This window comes from Oratosquilla oratoria, chromosome 3, assembly GCF_046742065.1.
Source record: "Oratosquilla oratoria isolate Oo_2021 chromosome 3, ASM4674206v1, whole genome shotgun sequence".
Lineage (NCBI taxonomy): Eukaryota > Metazoa > Arthropoda > Malacostraca > Stomatopoda > Squillidae > Oratosquilla > Oratosquilla oratoria.
This window is the reverse complement of record NC_134779.1, coordinates 13,165,929-13,181,904: the sequence shown is the minus strand read 5'-3', so window position 1 is coordinate 13,181,904 and position 15,976 is coordinate 13,165,929. Positions and strand designations below refer to the sequence as shown.

The 15,976-nt window shown below is 44.0% G+C and overlaps 1 protein-coding gene across 3 annotated transcripts in view; it reads right to left on the bottom strand.

Annotated features, from left to right (window-relative positions):
- Nucleotides 1-1,356: 1,356 nt before the first annotated feature.
- The window catches only part of LOC143020555 (uncharacterized), a 60,474-nt gene continuing 45,854 nt past the window's right edge, over nt 1,357-15,976 (bottom strand). For all 3 annotated transcript variants that reach the window (XM_076176993.1, XM_076176988.1, XM_076177000.1), the window contains exons 2-3: nt 5,768-7,057; nt 1,357-5,087 (exon numbers count right to left, since the gene is read on the bottom strand). In XM_076176993.1, the coding sequence (XP_076033108.1) occupies nt 3,641-5,087; nt 5,768-7,057 (2,737 nt within the window). In that variant the 3' untranslated portion in view covers nt 1,357-3,640. The remainder of the gene's footprint in view (nt 5,088-5,767; nt 7,058-15,976) is intronic.

Below are 15,976 nucleotides of genomic sequence, written 5' to 3'. Positions count from 1 at the left end.
TATTTATCCACTCATTGTTTCCAGGTTTCTAAACCATCCCAATACTTTTTCATCAACCCTATCACCCAACTCCCTTTCCACCCCCCTTCTCCTCCTCATTTCTCACTCTATCCAGCCTAGTGACCCCTGTCATACATCTCAGGCATTTCATCACAAACACATTCAAACTCCTTCTCTCTTCCTCTCTATGTTTCATGTTTCTGCGCCGTATAGTGCTGTCGGCACAATCACTCCTTCATACAATCTCCTCTTATCATCCATTCCCAAATGTCTATTTCTCATTACACTTTTTAGTCCACCAAGGCATTTACTCGCTTCTCTCAATCTACATTCTACCTCCACTCCCACTCCTCCCTTTCCTGTCACATTCGTACCCAAGTATCTAAAACTACTTCCTTCAGTCTCTCTCCCTTAATACTCACTTCCAGTCTGTTGGCACTCTCTCCCCTTGTACGTACATCTCATCACCTTACTTTTACCCACATTCATCTTCAACTTCCTTCTTTCGCACACCTTTCCAAACTCTGTCACTAATTTCCTCAATCCCTCCTCCAGGCGTCAAATGAGCTTCTGATCTCTTCGTGGATGGACATTTGTTTCACTATTTATCTATAGATTTATTCTATTTTACTTATCATTTGTTTACTATCCTTACTTTCTCACAAATTATGGTTTCCTATTTCTACTGATCTATTATCATTAGTTCTGTTTATTAGAAAATTAGTTAATTTTGCAAATGCCACAGTTCTAAGACGTTATATATGTGGCTTTAACAACGTCATACTAAATTGTTCCACTATTTTTTTCCACCTTTAGAGCAAAATTTAAGGGCAAGAGCACCCACACCAAGGCCAAGATTTTTTTCCTTCTGTCTTGGGCCAATTCTGCCCCCTCAAATAATATTAATTATAATAATTTTGATAATAATGACATAAATAATAATAATAATAATGATATCAACATCTGGCTCCTTTTAGTATTATAGTTGACGCATGACTTCTCATTCTGATGTCTTACCAAAGTTCATGCCATCGAGCCAACTTTGGCTCATTAAGGTAAAAGCAATGACCAGTGTTAACAATTTTATTTATTTCTGGTCCTGAAGAGGTCTAAAATCAGTCCAAGTTCAAAGAGAGATGGCTTGTCATTGTGCAACCACACATTAAAATCGAAGTTTCTCATTGGATCTTGTTCTCATCCAAGTCTCCTTCTCTGCTGATTTTTGATTGGTTCATAAGATAGAGCTTCCTCATGACGTCATGTCTGCATTGAGATCTCTTGTATTTTGCTCATATCTAATATTTCTCATAGTCTCCATATTTCCCCACCTTAAAAGGCTATATGAACAAACGCCGCTTGTACTACTTGCGTATTTTATTACAAAACTTTTTGTACATTGAAGTAATATTACACAAATTAAATAACATATGAGGGGGAGGAAATCACAACAGAATTCTAAAATGGTTCAATATAAAATATGGTTCCCTCTAACTTATTATCACATATTTCCTTTTTCGACAAAGGACAATATTTCAAAGAGCCGCACAAAAACGACATTGACGCTAAAAGATATGACTTAGTGGAAGCAATGTGAAGCTGTTTCGATAAATGTCTACAGGACAAAAGATAAAAAAGAGAGGAAGAAAGAAGAACTTTTTTGAATTCCATAAAGCACACTTTCTTTTTTTTCGTATGGGGTTATGATCATTTTAAAAAATGTATGTTCAAAAAACGGCCAGCAGGCATATCGGCGCGCGGGCCCCGTCGACTGAGTCGCCTCTACCAGCAGTAGGCAGGCAGCCTGCGCGCGCATATCACACTCATTTTCATTCACTCCCTCGGATCGGCCCTTCGATACCCAGCCGTGGGGCGGGGTCAACGGCCAGCCACTGCAGGGGCAGAACAGGGTAGCTCCCCGCTGCAATCGACGGTCGTCGTCGTCGTCTTGTTGTAGCATCGGTTGAAAGAGCGGACGGCGACAGGGAGTTCAAGGGGGAAGGGGTAGGGAGGTGGGGCGCACACTGACCCACACCATGGGCATTTTGCAGTGCCCCCGCCCAACCCACAGTGCGAGACTCTCTCTTTCTCTCTCTCTCTCTCACACACACCGAGTGGCCCATGCACAGCGACGGGCGTGTGAAAACGCCCCTACAAAGCGACAGTCGCGTTGGTTGAATTGCCCATACATTTTTGACACTGCGTCGGGCGTCTAAGCCCAACGAGCACTGGGCTTCACTTCTTCGATGGCATATAATATATATATTTTTTTTTCTGTAACACACTAACACTTTTTCCCCTCACGTAACGGTCTACGATGGGGAAAGGGTGCCATCCCATGTCCCCGGTATATATATATTTTTTTCTTTTGCTTTCTTTTCTTCTTTGCTTTCTCGCGCTTACGCCTGCGCCCGCTTGGGCTAATCACTCATGGCTCCTTCCGTCGGCGGCGCCCACTCTTCCTCCTCCTCCTCCTGCAGGGAACAAGGAACACTTGCATGCTCTTCCACATATTCCCTAGTCAATTTATCATGCATTATCAGTGTATAAAACTAGTCACAGACCTTGTTTCTATATTTATTCAGTTTCTATGTTCGGTATACCTAATCACACTGAAGTGAAATCTTCAATAATATTATGTTCAATGCTCGCCATCGGTAATAGAAAAAATGAAATAAAACAAATGCACTGGTCGCTAATATAGCAGATAATCAACCAAATTAACCCATTAAACTCCGATGACAAGATGTCTTGTCATTTGGTCAAATAAAACAAAAAATCATAAAACACCAAAATGTTTGATCAAACACCAGAAAAATATGACGTCAGTCCTCGCATCGCTCGCGAGCGAAGCGAGGACTGACGTCATATTTTTCTGGTGTTTGATCAAACATTTTGGTGTTTTATGATTTTTTGTTTTATTTGACCAAATGACAAGACATCTTGTCATCGGAGTTTAATGGGTTAAACACTGCTCCTTCAATTCGTGTACGATGGCGTGGAACCTGACTTGGTACCTCTTTTGGAAAAGGTCATCTCGACGCACTGATTGAAATTGTGACATGTGTTATCGAACTTCCCTGTGGAAATCTTTTAGCGATTGTTTTCTTTTTCTTACACCCAACGGAAAATATCTGAATATCTCAAAACTAAACCTTCCAACGGAATATCGTGCGAGTATGTGTTTATTCTTTCATAGGTAAAAAATTGCTATTGAAAATATTTGAAAACACCATATCAACATCTTATTAACGGGCGATTCTACTTAAGTTACAAAAATAATAGTGATGATAATGATAATAATAATAATAATAATGACAGTAATAATAGATAAACAATTAAACCGTTACCCGCTCCGCGTGGTGACTATGCATGAAAGCCTTCAATAAAAATAATAATGATAGCAATAATAACAACAAATAATCTGTTGAGGGTGTGTGTGTGGGGGGGGGAAGGGAGTTTGAGAAACTCCATCATAAATCCAGTGCCACCCGCGCCGACATCTTCCGGTTCCCAAGCCGTGGCCACCACTCACGGTACCGCACGCCCCGTCGGTAACTTGCTTAAGTTACTCCGGTTGTGAACTGAAGGAGGAACGGAAACCTTTTTTCTGTCAGAGAAACCCAGCAGCACTGTACGGCAACTACGACGAGCTGATCTTTTGAGCAAGAGCATACCAGAGATAGGAGGGCACTCCCTTCTTCAGGGCTTCGATTTTGATGGTATCCGAGGTGTTGGAAATGCGCTTAAGGATGTCCTTCAGGGCCTCGACGTCCTTCTTCGCGTCGGGGGCGCTCTGGTTGCTACCCCGTATACTTCCTCTGCCAATCAGGTACTTCGAGCAGGACGTCGTCGTCGTCCCCGTTGTCCTCAGTTCGGAGGAATCGACCATGCTCGAGATGTAGGGCGTCTGGGACTTCTCCTCGGCGTCCTTTGTGCGCTTGCTCGGGGTGACGGCCATGGCTGAGGAGGTGTAGGTGAGTGCCTTCGGCCCTTCGTGCCTGATGCACTCCAACGGGTTGATGAGGATCATGTCTGTCCTGGGGCTGATGCCCAGCCCCTTCAGCGATGGATGGAAGCGGAGGGGCTGCTTGGTCGGCGTCTTCCGGCATCGCACGGCCACAGTACTCGAGGGGCTCGAGAACATGACCTTCTCCTCCTGCGTCAGTATGGAGGAGTAGGGGCTGAACGAGTTGCTGAGGGCCTCCTCGATCTGTTGGTTGATGAGTTGGATGTGATTGGCGAGCATGCCCTTCTTCAGGGGCTTGTCCATCACCTCGTGTGTGATCGTCGGGCTGATGTCCACCTGACTGTGGAACTCGAGAATCCCTCGGAGATCGCCCAGACCGTACACCAACTTCCCAAGGAGCTTCTTCTCGTAGGCCTCGTTCTCCTTGGCCCTCATGTAGCGGCACAGGAGCCCGATGTATTCGTCCTGCACAGCCTGCACCTTCTCCGGGTGCTTCAGGAGCGGGTTGTCCGCAGTGAAGAAGGCGATGATGCCGAAGAGTACTGCCACAGGCTCGTCCTTCATGATAGCCTCGTACTTCTTGTAGAAGTTCATGACGGAGTTAAAGGCTTCTGGAAGGCCGACCATCCGGCGGAGGGTGTTGACGGTGACGTGGGGCATCTTGACGTTCTCGTTGCAGGAGTCGTGAGGCCAGATCTGGCCCTCTGGGTCGAACATGTGGGCCCCCTGAATGTACAAAGACATCGCGATGCCGGTCTGCATCAGGAGGGACACGTCGTCCTTGTTGATGTACTCCAGGGAGTCGATATCGAAAAAGAACTTTCCAAGCCTCTTGCACATCCAGACGAAGATGTTGGACAGAGCGTCCACGCTGTCACCCATGCACTCCTGCGGGTAGGGCATCCGCCCAAAAGTGTGGTGGATCTTGTGGATGAGACTGTTGATCCTCCTAGCATCCTCCTCGTTGAGCTTGTGAGGCAACGTGCCGTAGATGGCGTCCTTTTCCCGCTCCTCCCTTAGCTGTCGCTGTTTGGCCAGACGGTTCTTGAGCATCGCCATGCGATCCGACTCTGACATGACCCAGCCCACCTCCATGCCGTTGTCCTGACACTTCTTGAACCTGAAAGACAAGGACAAACATGGCATAAGACTCTTCATCACACACGCAATAGCGCGACAACGGAAATTCTCGTGCCAGCTATTGGCTGTATACATTTTATGCAATCAATCTTTTATAAACTTTCGTGATATCACTACGGATCAGAGTCACTTAGTATTCATTCATAACCGGAGACTAAAAAGATCTACAACCTCGCCTTCAGCCCTTCTTTAAGAGGTCCTTAATGACACACCGATGTGGTGGAGTCATAGGAAAGGCCAAGAAGAGACCTAAGGGAGGTAGTAGAACGGATAGTAGGAGGTCAAGGTGACCAATATTCCTTTTCTGAGTAAAGACGAGTCTCCAATTATAAATGAAAGCCGAGTGACCCTGGTCCATTGGGGTGTCACTGACAAGAATGGAAGGATATGACGGCGCAAGAGAAAAAGATGGCAAGAGCTCGTTTCAGCTGTCAGACGACAGTGGAGCATCTGAAAATATTTACGCATGCAAACAAATGTGAATACATAAAAACAAAATAGGTTTTGCCAGTGAACCAGATTAAGTGAAGCATGAGGCAATTTCTCCCGTGTACCCCTCTCTCTCCCTCTCATAGTACATGGTCACATTCTTTAGGGACATGACGTTATACTCATGGAATTAGATACATGACTTGGGGACAGAAAAAGAATGTGAATTACCTGCAATACTGGCAGCTTTTTCGGTTCCCCCTGAACATCTCGCACTGTTTCTGCGCTGAGCACTTGAAGCTCTCCCAGGCACTGCTCTGCACGGACCTCCTGAAGAAGGCCTTGCAGGAGTCGCAGGCTGGGCCCCCAAAGTGGTTGCTCTTGGCAATGTCCCCACACACGCCGCAGATCTTCTGAGTGCTTGCGGGGTCACTGCTCTTCATTTTCTTGCAGCGTCGTTTCGCCTTGGCTTTCGGGGATGTGGCGGAGGGCGCCTTGGGAAGGGGTTTCGAGGTCTGGGCGAGGCTCTTGGAAGCTGCAGCGGAGCCCGGGTTCGCTCCCGCCGGTGATGTCGCTGTAAGAGCACCATGATGTTTCTTGACGCGGAGGGCTGATGAGGAAGATGAAGAGGAGGCGTGCTCGACGGGGACGACCTCCATGACTTCCTCCCGCAGATCAACCCTCTTCAGCTGTGCTGCTGCTGCTGGGGTTTCAGCACCAAAGCTCCTGCCACTGCTGCAGGTGACGCTGTAGACCTTTCCTCCTCCTCCACCTTCTCCTCCCCCTCCCCCTCCACCCGAGTCGCTTCTATGTTCCTTACTGCAGTCGTAGCCGTTGTTTTCGAAGTCGTAGGGCGTGGCGCTGGGGGGGTCCATGTCCCCGAGATCAGAAGAGTAATTTGCGAAGTTGGATTTGGACTCGGAGTAGGCGCCGCTGTTTTGGAAGTTGAGGGTGACCACGCTGTGCTGGCCCTTGAAGCTGCGGTCCTTGGTCACGCAGTTCAAGGCGTGGGTGTAGTTCGAGAGGTCTGCTGCTGCGGGGGCTGTTGAAGTCATTGTCTGTAGGGTTCTTGTAGCTGCTGCCGAGTCGACGGCTCCCGGGGGACTGTTTTCGTCACAGTTCACAAGAACACTCCGCTGGTGGCGGGTTGGGGACATGGCCGGGGTAGACGTCGTCGTCGGGAAGGGCACGCGGAGCGCCGACGACGGCGGCGGCGACGAAGAGGAAACTCCTGATGGGGACGAAGCGTTGCTGAGGTCCGAGGTGCGCTGCTGTACCAAGTGGTAAGGCAAGAGTCCATGGAGTTTACCGCCCAAGCGACCCTTGGCCCGTAGGACTACGACAGCTTCGGCGGCTGCGGCGGTTGTGCTCGGGGATACTCTGGCTTCAGATGAGGCGGAGGAGCCGTCCACGACGATCATGGAATGGGAATGTAAATTGGAATGATAGGAAGGGGAACTTCCTGTCATGGCAAGGCCGTTCTTCCTGTGATGACTGATCAGGCCGCTGTGAAACTCGGCTCTGGAAAGAGAAAAAGGAAAAGTTAATTTCAGTCAGGCAGACTTCGGTAAAAAAAAAAAAATAATAGAAAAAAATAATATCACACGAAGGTGGGGTGGGTCCGCTAGAAAGCGCTGAGAATCATTAGAGAGAAGTACAGGACTCGAACCCGCGACTAGGAGAATGATGGAACCCCTACGCTTCTGATGACGCCAACAGCGCACATTAAGGCAGGGAAGTATAACGTACACAAAATGTCATAAAATACATTGAATAACGCGGCGACTAGTCCACTCATACAACGACAGTTCCACCGTTTCAAAATTCGCCGACAATATCAAGTTTGCCTTACACATTAACAGATGGCAGCACAGAGCACTGGCATTGTTTTGAGGATATTTCAATACAGCAGTAGTTATTAGGCTATTTGCAACGTCGTTGGAGGTTTGTCGTACGTTGGTATTGGTATACCGCAAAGATCTATGCTAATCTAGGAATCTATGCGAAACATGATAATTGGCAAAATTTCTGCGTGGTCCAGCGAGCCATAAGATATGTCGATATTGCATACGTAAAGCAAAGGCGGCTGATAATAGCGTAATATGTTCATATCTCTATACGTGAACATACACGCAAACACATGCTGTTGCAGCATTTACATGCAAACAAACATGTATATGCTCTGCTGACACTTTTGTTTTGTATAACTGGGTGGACCCGACAGAATTTTTGCCAACTGTTCATTTGGTGAAATAAGTTCTTCGACAATTGATTCCGTTTAATCGAATGACGTTACATATTAAAAGAGTGCCGGCCAAAGGCAATTTTGATGAGAAAAGTACAAAAATCGATGTCATTTCTTGCATATCTCTTGGCCGTATGTTTACTAAAGGTGTCAAAAATAGTCTTCGATTGTACTCAATAGTCTCTATTACAGGCTTGGAAATCGAGTTGACACGCTCAACTTGGAATGACACGCGGGAGAAATCTCCCCCAGTGTCAAACAGACGTGGGAGGATAAATGCACACCAATGGCTTCTTGTGCCTTCACAGGCTCTTAGAAAGAACTAAAAACGTGCTCACCGACAACATCAGCTTTTCGATATAACCACACTTTCACTTTCCAACTCACCTATCCCCTGAGCGCAGGTGGACTGACCTGGATGACCCCATGATCCCAAGTTCTTGTTATAATCAAATGAACTGAATGAAGGCATCCTAGTACCAAGTATCAAAGGCCATAACAAAACTAAAAGTGAAGTGAAGAATCGTAGCAGGGGATGGTGTAGGAGAGCTTTGTAAAATGAAAGCAGCAAAGAAGGCTGTTGGTTGTGTCACGAAAAGTTCCTGTCGTAGGCTACTGAAAAATGACAGTACTCGCTGATGTTCTTCTTAGGAGTGATCGTGTATGGGCATAAAAACGACTCAATTTGCTTCAGATTTTCCGGAACAATTAATAGTAATGGGAAGTGGGCAGGTGCAATTTTCACGCCCCCAGAAAGGCTGACTCGAAACGACCCCGATCCCGATAGCCGTCGCTACACTGAAAGACTTGGTGTTATGGCCTGCACTTTACCAGCGCTTCTATCATCGTGGACAAAACACTGATCAGCATTCGATTCGAATGTGAAATAATTTTTGGTGATATTTTGTTTTATTCTACACTTTAAATTTTTATTTTTATTTATTTATTCGCTGTGCATTTATTTTGCTGACCCTTATTTGTATTAGCGTTGCCTTTTTTTCTCTCTCTCTCTTTATTCTTTGCTTCCTGTCCGTGAGCTCAGGTGTGGGTTCCACAGCTGTTGTACTATTTTTAAACCCTTCACTACCGGTTGCATGTCACGGGAATGAATAAGGTCATCTGGCAGCACCAGCAACAGAATTCCGAAAGTGACACCCGGGACGAAAGTGGTTCATTCAGATGTGGGCTGCAATCCAGGGATTCTCAGCCCACATGGAACACTACGGGAACTACACAGCTTCACATAGGGGGTAATGCTGTGTCCTTACAATAAATAAATAAATAAATAAATAAAATAAATAAATAAAATCAATAATAATAATAATAAGAAAAAAAAAAATATATATATATATATATATATATACACACACAGTTGTGGTTATTGGACACCTGACGATTCTATTCGGTGTGAAAGTAGATATTCAATGAATAGCGTCACATGAGCATAGTATTATATACACGAGTAAACAGGATGGGAACCCTTGTTGCTGTTACCTCTTCACCACCAAGGGAAGGGGAATAAAATCGCCTTGCGGCAGACATAATGAAAGGGAGAGCGGTCAAACGCTCTTCACGCTCTAGTAATTCGCTTGTGGTTACTCACTACAACACACACAAAAGCCGTGTGTGTGCGTGTATGTGTGTGTATCTATGTGTGTGTGTGTGTGTGTGTGTGTGTCTGTAAAACCACAGCATTACCCCTAGGTATACGAGTTCTCAGCCGTTAGGTAATAATTGTTTATCACAAGACCGTAGTGAATCGCACACACTCACAATCTATAAATATACGTTATGTCACACACGCACGCATACATATAAAAGTTTTGCAGGATCCCGTACTACATGTACTCAAAGAAAAGGTGTGACTCACTTGCACGTGACCTACTCTCTACAAGTGTGTAGCTCAGCAACAGTCAGTCGCCACAGCTTGCCTGTCACGCCCAAAGCTACGTAGTCTCACTCACACCCACCCGCACTTTCGCACATACAACAAATGCATGCGCACAGACATGGATGGGAGAACCCAGACAACAAAAACAATAACAACGACGAGAACAACATTCTTCAGTTGTAGAACAACTCTAAAGGGTAGATTTAGACATGGAACTGTTCAGATGCCTGAAAATTTTATTCAGGGAGGAGGGTGATACCGCCAACTTTATTCAGCTTTGAGGAGTTAATGGTAGTCTCGCTTTCCCAAAATAAACAAATAAATAAATATATGAATAAATAAATAAATAAATAATCGAACAGGTGATAAGAGATTGAAAGTGGGGCAACAATGTATCGGAGGGAGAGTAAATGTTAATACTGATCAGCATTGTGTGATGAGTCTTCAATCATAAATGCTGCGCGACTCTGGCCCTTTGAGATGTTATGGAAGTCGGAAAGCTTGCGCAGGTGACAAACCTGATGTACAATATTCACGTGACTATCCTTTATTTATCTATTTATTTATTCATTAATTTGTTTTCGCGATATAATTGCTAACTGACCGTGCTGAAAATACGTTACCCTAACTTAACCGAAAAGAAAGCATTACCTACTATCGATGAATAACATATTGTCAGCAATATTCAGCGGTTCTATTCTCGAGGACAATAGCGCACCGAAGAACTGAAATCATACATGTACATATTCTAGGAAGGAAACAGAAAGTAGTGGTAGAAGAAAAAGAAAGAAAGAAAGAAGAAGAAGAAGAAGAAGAAGACACCCAGGACGAAAGAATACTGTGTGACTCTCGTCCGGAGGGGTGTCACTCAAGTCTCTAAAATATTGACGGGATAAAACAAACAGTCAAGATTCCATACGATGTGCTATCGCTACGGCAAGAGAATTGATTCCTGCCTCACATTACAAAGGATTACAAAGGCGGAGCATGCCGACAGGAGACCTTTTGATCCATATCTAGGTCGGATGCGAAAAAAAGAAAACAATCATATTAATAATAAAACAATAAATAAAAACTATAATAATGTAAATAACAAATAAAATACATAAATAAATGCATAGGTATAGTTGAATAATAAACAAACAGGTAAATAGTAAATAATGATAAATTGACATATAACTAATAATAAATGAAAATCAGACAGACAAATGATAACAAAACAAAAACAAAATAAATGAAAATCAGACAGACAAATAATAACAAAACAAAAACAAATAATATAAGATAAATTATAATCATTACAGCATCTTACTTAGGTATTTATCTAACTGATTCTTAAAGCTTCGAACTGAACTACATTGCACTACCTGTGCAGGAAGTTTATTCCATTCATTTACTACACGGTTGGCAAAGTTGTTTCTACCTACTTCCAAATTGAATCTATTTCCGGATAGTTTGAGACCATTGTTTCTTGTCTGATTCTCATTCATTCTAGAAAGTACGTACTGTACCTAGGAGGCAGTAAAATCCGTAATAAAAGGGAAAAAATAAAGTTTGCACAACAGTTAGGTGCATATGGTTGAGGGTTGACAACTGTATCCAGGCAATTTTATTCCCCGCATAGGAAGCTCTCTTTATACAGAGTTCCGTCATGAAGCCATTTTGTGGACAAATCATTTCGGCTCGCGCTTACTGTTTGTTCTTGCTACCGATTCTTCGAACATGCTATGCTTGTTCACTGAATCTGTTGCCGGGTTTTGTGCATTCGGATGCACCAACAGTCCATTTAGACAGAGTTGCGAAAACTCCGGACACGCCGCCATTTTTGGGCCATACTGCGGAGTTGTCGCAACTGTATAAAGTAATTCTAGACAGTGACAGTGCGACTTCATTTATCTGGTAGAGGACCTTTGGGCGCCACGGAATCAAAGGTCACTGTCATTCGAATCCACAACTTCCTTTACGGGACGATGAGTAAAATGAGTCTTCGGCGGCTGGGTTGAATGACGAGTAGGCCTTTTATCACTCGTTTCCCAGATTGCATCAACGATCATCCTTCGCAAATAATCATCTAGATCCGACTTTCGTTTTTTGACCCAAACATCCCTGTAGACAGGTCTAGGCAGTCTAATACACCCCTAAATATGGCTAACATCTGATTACTAGAAGGAAAGTGGAAAGTGCAGTGAAGTATTGCCATCTATTCAGTACTTCCCAGCACCCCCTAAAATTGATTTCAGCACCCCAGGTAAACGCTGATCTAGAAGAATAAACATTTATTCACTCTGTTCTCAACAAGTGTACAGTTGTCACCTGTTGGTGGTGGTTTTCCACAATCGATAAAATAGTGTTATCTTTGGCTGCGCGTGTGGGTTGGGGGGAGGGGCTAGGGGGGCAAGTTCCAACACGCACAGACATGAATACATATTGGGGTGACATGACTACTATGTTCAGATCAATGAAAGGAGTGAGCAAAATTGTCAGAGATCCCTTTAGTTGGGACACGAGAACGCCATGAGTCGTGTGAAACAGTTGATAGGGATTAAGTGCTCCCAATGCTTATGACAGGATAGACAGGAAGGCACTGTGGGAGGTATTGCAGATATATGGGATAGGAGGAAAGCTGTTAAGAGCAGTCAAGAGTTTTTACGAGAGTAGTAGAGCCTGTATTAGAATTTGAAAAGGAGAGAGTGAGTGGTTTGAGGTAAAGGTGGGACTTCGTCAGGGATGTGTTACGTCGCCCTGGCTGTTCAATCTATACATGGATGGGGTGGTGTGAGAGGTGAATGCAAGGGTAGTGGGTCAGGTATTGGAGATGGTTAAAGAAAATGGAGAAAAGTGGGAGATAAGCCAGTTGTTGTTTGTTGACAACACTGTGCTTGTAGCAGGATCAGAGGAAGGATTGAGGAAGTTAGTGACAGAGTTTGAGAAGGTGTGCGAAAGAAGGGAGTTGAAGATAAATGTGGGTAAAAGTAAGGTGGTGAGATGTACAAGGGGAGAACGTGGCAGCAGATTGGAAGTGAGTATTAAGGGAGAGAGACTGAAGGAAGTGGATAGTTTTAGATACTTGGGTGCGAATGTGGCAGGAAAGGGAGGAGTGGGGGTGGAGGTACAATGTAGATTGAGAGTAGCGAGTAAATGCCTTGATGGATTAAAAAGTGTAATGAGAAATAGACATTTGGGAATGGATGCTAAGAGGAGATTGTATGAAGGAGTGATTGTGCCGATAGCACTGTATTGGGCAGAAACATGGAACATAAGAGAATAGAGAGGAGTTTGAATGTGTTTGCGATGAAATGCCTGAGAAGTATAATAGAGGTTACTGGGCTGGATAGAGAAATGAGGAGGTGAGGAGGAGAACAGGGGTGGAAAGGGAGTTGGGTGATAGGGTTGATGACAGAGTATTGGGATGGTTTGGACACATGGAAAGAATGAGTGAAGAAAGACTAGTAAAAGAGGTGTGGAAGGCAGAGGTGGAAGGACCTAGGATGAGATGGATGGATGGGGGTAAAACGGGCATTGGGAAAGAGGGGAATGTCTGTTGAGGATGGACAGAAGAGGACAGAAGATAGGGGTGAATGGAGAAGGGTTGTATATGGATGATGGTGTGATTATGGGGGGAGTGGGTGGGGGATGGGGGTGAGGGTGTATGTATGAGAAATAAATTGACGCAGCCCGAAGGGATTTCTCCCCGTCTTCTCCTTTTCTGCATGAGGGGACGGAAAGGGGTGGGGTTGCTGTGGATGTGCTGTGTCTTGCGACATTGCTTCTGACCCAGGGCAGCGGACAAGATGCAAGGATGACCTGTCATCCAGGAGGTGCCAAGATAAGAGGGAGGGAAGGGAGTAGAGGGGAGTGGAGTATGTAGGGGTTGGAATGGGTGGGAGTGGTTTCTATGCCTTTGTTTTTTGGCTACCTCCCATGTAGGGGGAAAAAGTCTGCTATGTGTATGTATGAATAATGATAATAATAAATACATTTTGAAAATTACCTAAGATACAAGTTTGAACAATTAACTACATTTGATCGATGAGGACTGTTTTCCTGTACCAATACAACTAAAAAGTAAATTAGATCAATCAAACCAACTAAAAAACACAAATTACGGATACAGTGACCTAACAATCATTTGTTTATATAGCTTACAAACTAAAAAAAAAAAAAAACATATTAATTTATCTATCAAATTGTTCGGCATTTTTCTTTTTTTAAGATGAATCAATTTTGGTAACTGGCATTCTTGTTTGTTATCAACACTGATGGCCGCGCGTAAGCAAGGAAATCTGACAAAATCGACCTAAATCTATCACGATGAAAGTATCCCTCTTTAGCATAAACGGGTGACCCATACACAGAATATGCATTTTCTTTTTGTATTGCCACTTTCAATTGAACCCAAATCTATCATTTCTATTTGACTCGCATATGTTTTTGCGAAAAAGGATGAGAGAGAGGGAGAGAGAGAGAGAGAGAGAGAGAGAGAGAGAGAGAGAGAGAAAGAGAGAGAGAGGGGGGGGAGAAGGGAGAAGATTGCAAATACTGGTTGCATTGGGAGCTTCATTTAAAGCAACTAGTCTTGCAACACTCCAAACTCTACATCGTTCCCACCGACATAACACAACCTTTTGTCCCTCCACGCTTTGAAATATTCCTATTCCTATACCCCATGGCGTGACAGAGAGAGAGAGAGAGAGAGAGAGAGAGAGAGAGAGAGAGGGGGGGGGAGGGAGAAGATTGCAAATACTGGTTGCATTGGGAGCTTCATTTAAAGCAAGTAGTCCTGCAACACTCCTCCAAACTCTACATCGTTCCCACCGACATAACACAACCTTTTGTCCCTCCACGCTTTGAAATATTACTATTACTATACCCCATGGCGTGAGAGAGAGAGAGAGAGAGAGAGAGAGAGAGAGAGAGAGAGAGAGAGAGAGAGAGAGAGAGAGAGAGAGAGAGAGAGAGAGAGAGAGAGAGAGAGAGAGAGAGAGAGAGAGAGAGAGAGAGAGAGAGAGAGAGAGAGAGAGAGAGAGAGAGAGAGAGAGAGAGAGAGAGAGAGAGAGAGAGAGACGGGGGGAAATACAACATTGAGACATACCGTACGAAACATCACGACACTGCCTAATCTGAGAAATTGGAACCAAATGAAAGAATAAATCTAATTCGAATACCTTAACAACCTGTGTACGGAGTTCTTCACAGGTGTCTAGAGTTTGATCACAAATCAGTGCATCTATCCTCAGGGGTAATATCACACTAAAGAGAATAGAAGTAGTGCAAATAACCGACAAATCTCGTAGAACGGAAGGACAGCAAAAGTTAGAAAGCGATCAGCATTATTACAAGAAAAGTGATTGTACTCTAGAAGAATGTTGCGTAACTCTGGCCCGAAGGAGTGTCACTGAAGTCTCTACGATATTAACTTTTGCAGTCACTACCTCATACGCAGCAGTAGGGACGTGTTGTATATGCGTTTGAGACATGATAAAGATATATATATTTTTTTTTAATCAAGTATTTAAACTCCGATGGTCTACGAGTGATAGACTATCTAAAGAAGTATTTGGTATATCTAGAGATACCGATAACACTGCCTGAAGTATTATAACGGTTATTATTTGACGCAACGCTTTTCAAAACAAGTTTATGCTTTGCATACCTCGCGTTTCATGTTCTTTTTGCGTCATGTTATGGTTTGTACGCCTCGCGTTTCATACTCTACCGTGCTGCCTTTGCTCGCGCGAGCAAGAAATGGAGAAAGGTCACTGGCTTATATTCATACGCTTTTGCTTGTTGTGCTCTTACATTTTACATATATTTTTCAATTTCTACATAATCGATACTTTTTTTTTGCAATTTCCAAACAAACTTCCAAGCCTTGCGTAACCTAAACCAACGAAACGTAATACAACTTAAACTGCACTATTTTAAGTAAAAACAAAAACAATGCATAATTTGCTCTATAGCTATACACTGTGGAAATAAAAGTACACATAAATCGAATATATTACTGCACAAACGCGCTATCAATCGGATTGGTTGACAAACAACACTTTTTGTACACAAGGATAATTCGTGCGATACTGGCTGAGCGCTCCTCAACTTTTTTTTTTCTCTCCTCTCAATGACACCCAAAAATCGAGTCTGTCTGTGGGTCCGTTTCTTTAGCTGGGTGTCACAACCTGACACGGAAAAAATAAATAACAGTTTATGTCATGCAACACGCTACAGAAATGAGAGCTTGCTGTTACCTTGAGATCCGGTAGTACCAGGCACAGGAAACCTCACCCGGCAACAATTTATAAATGCA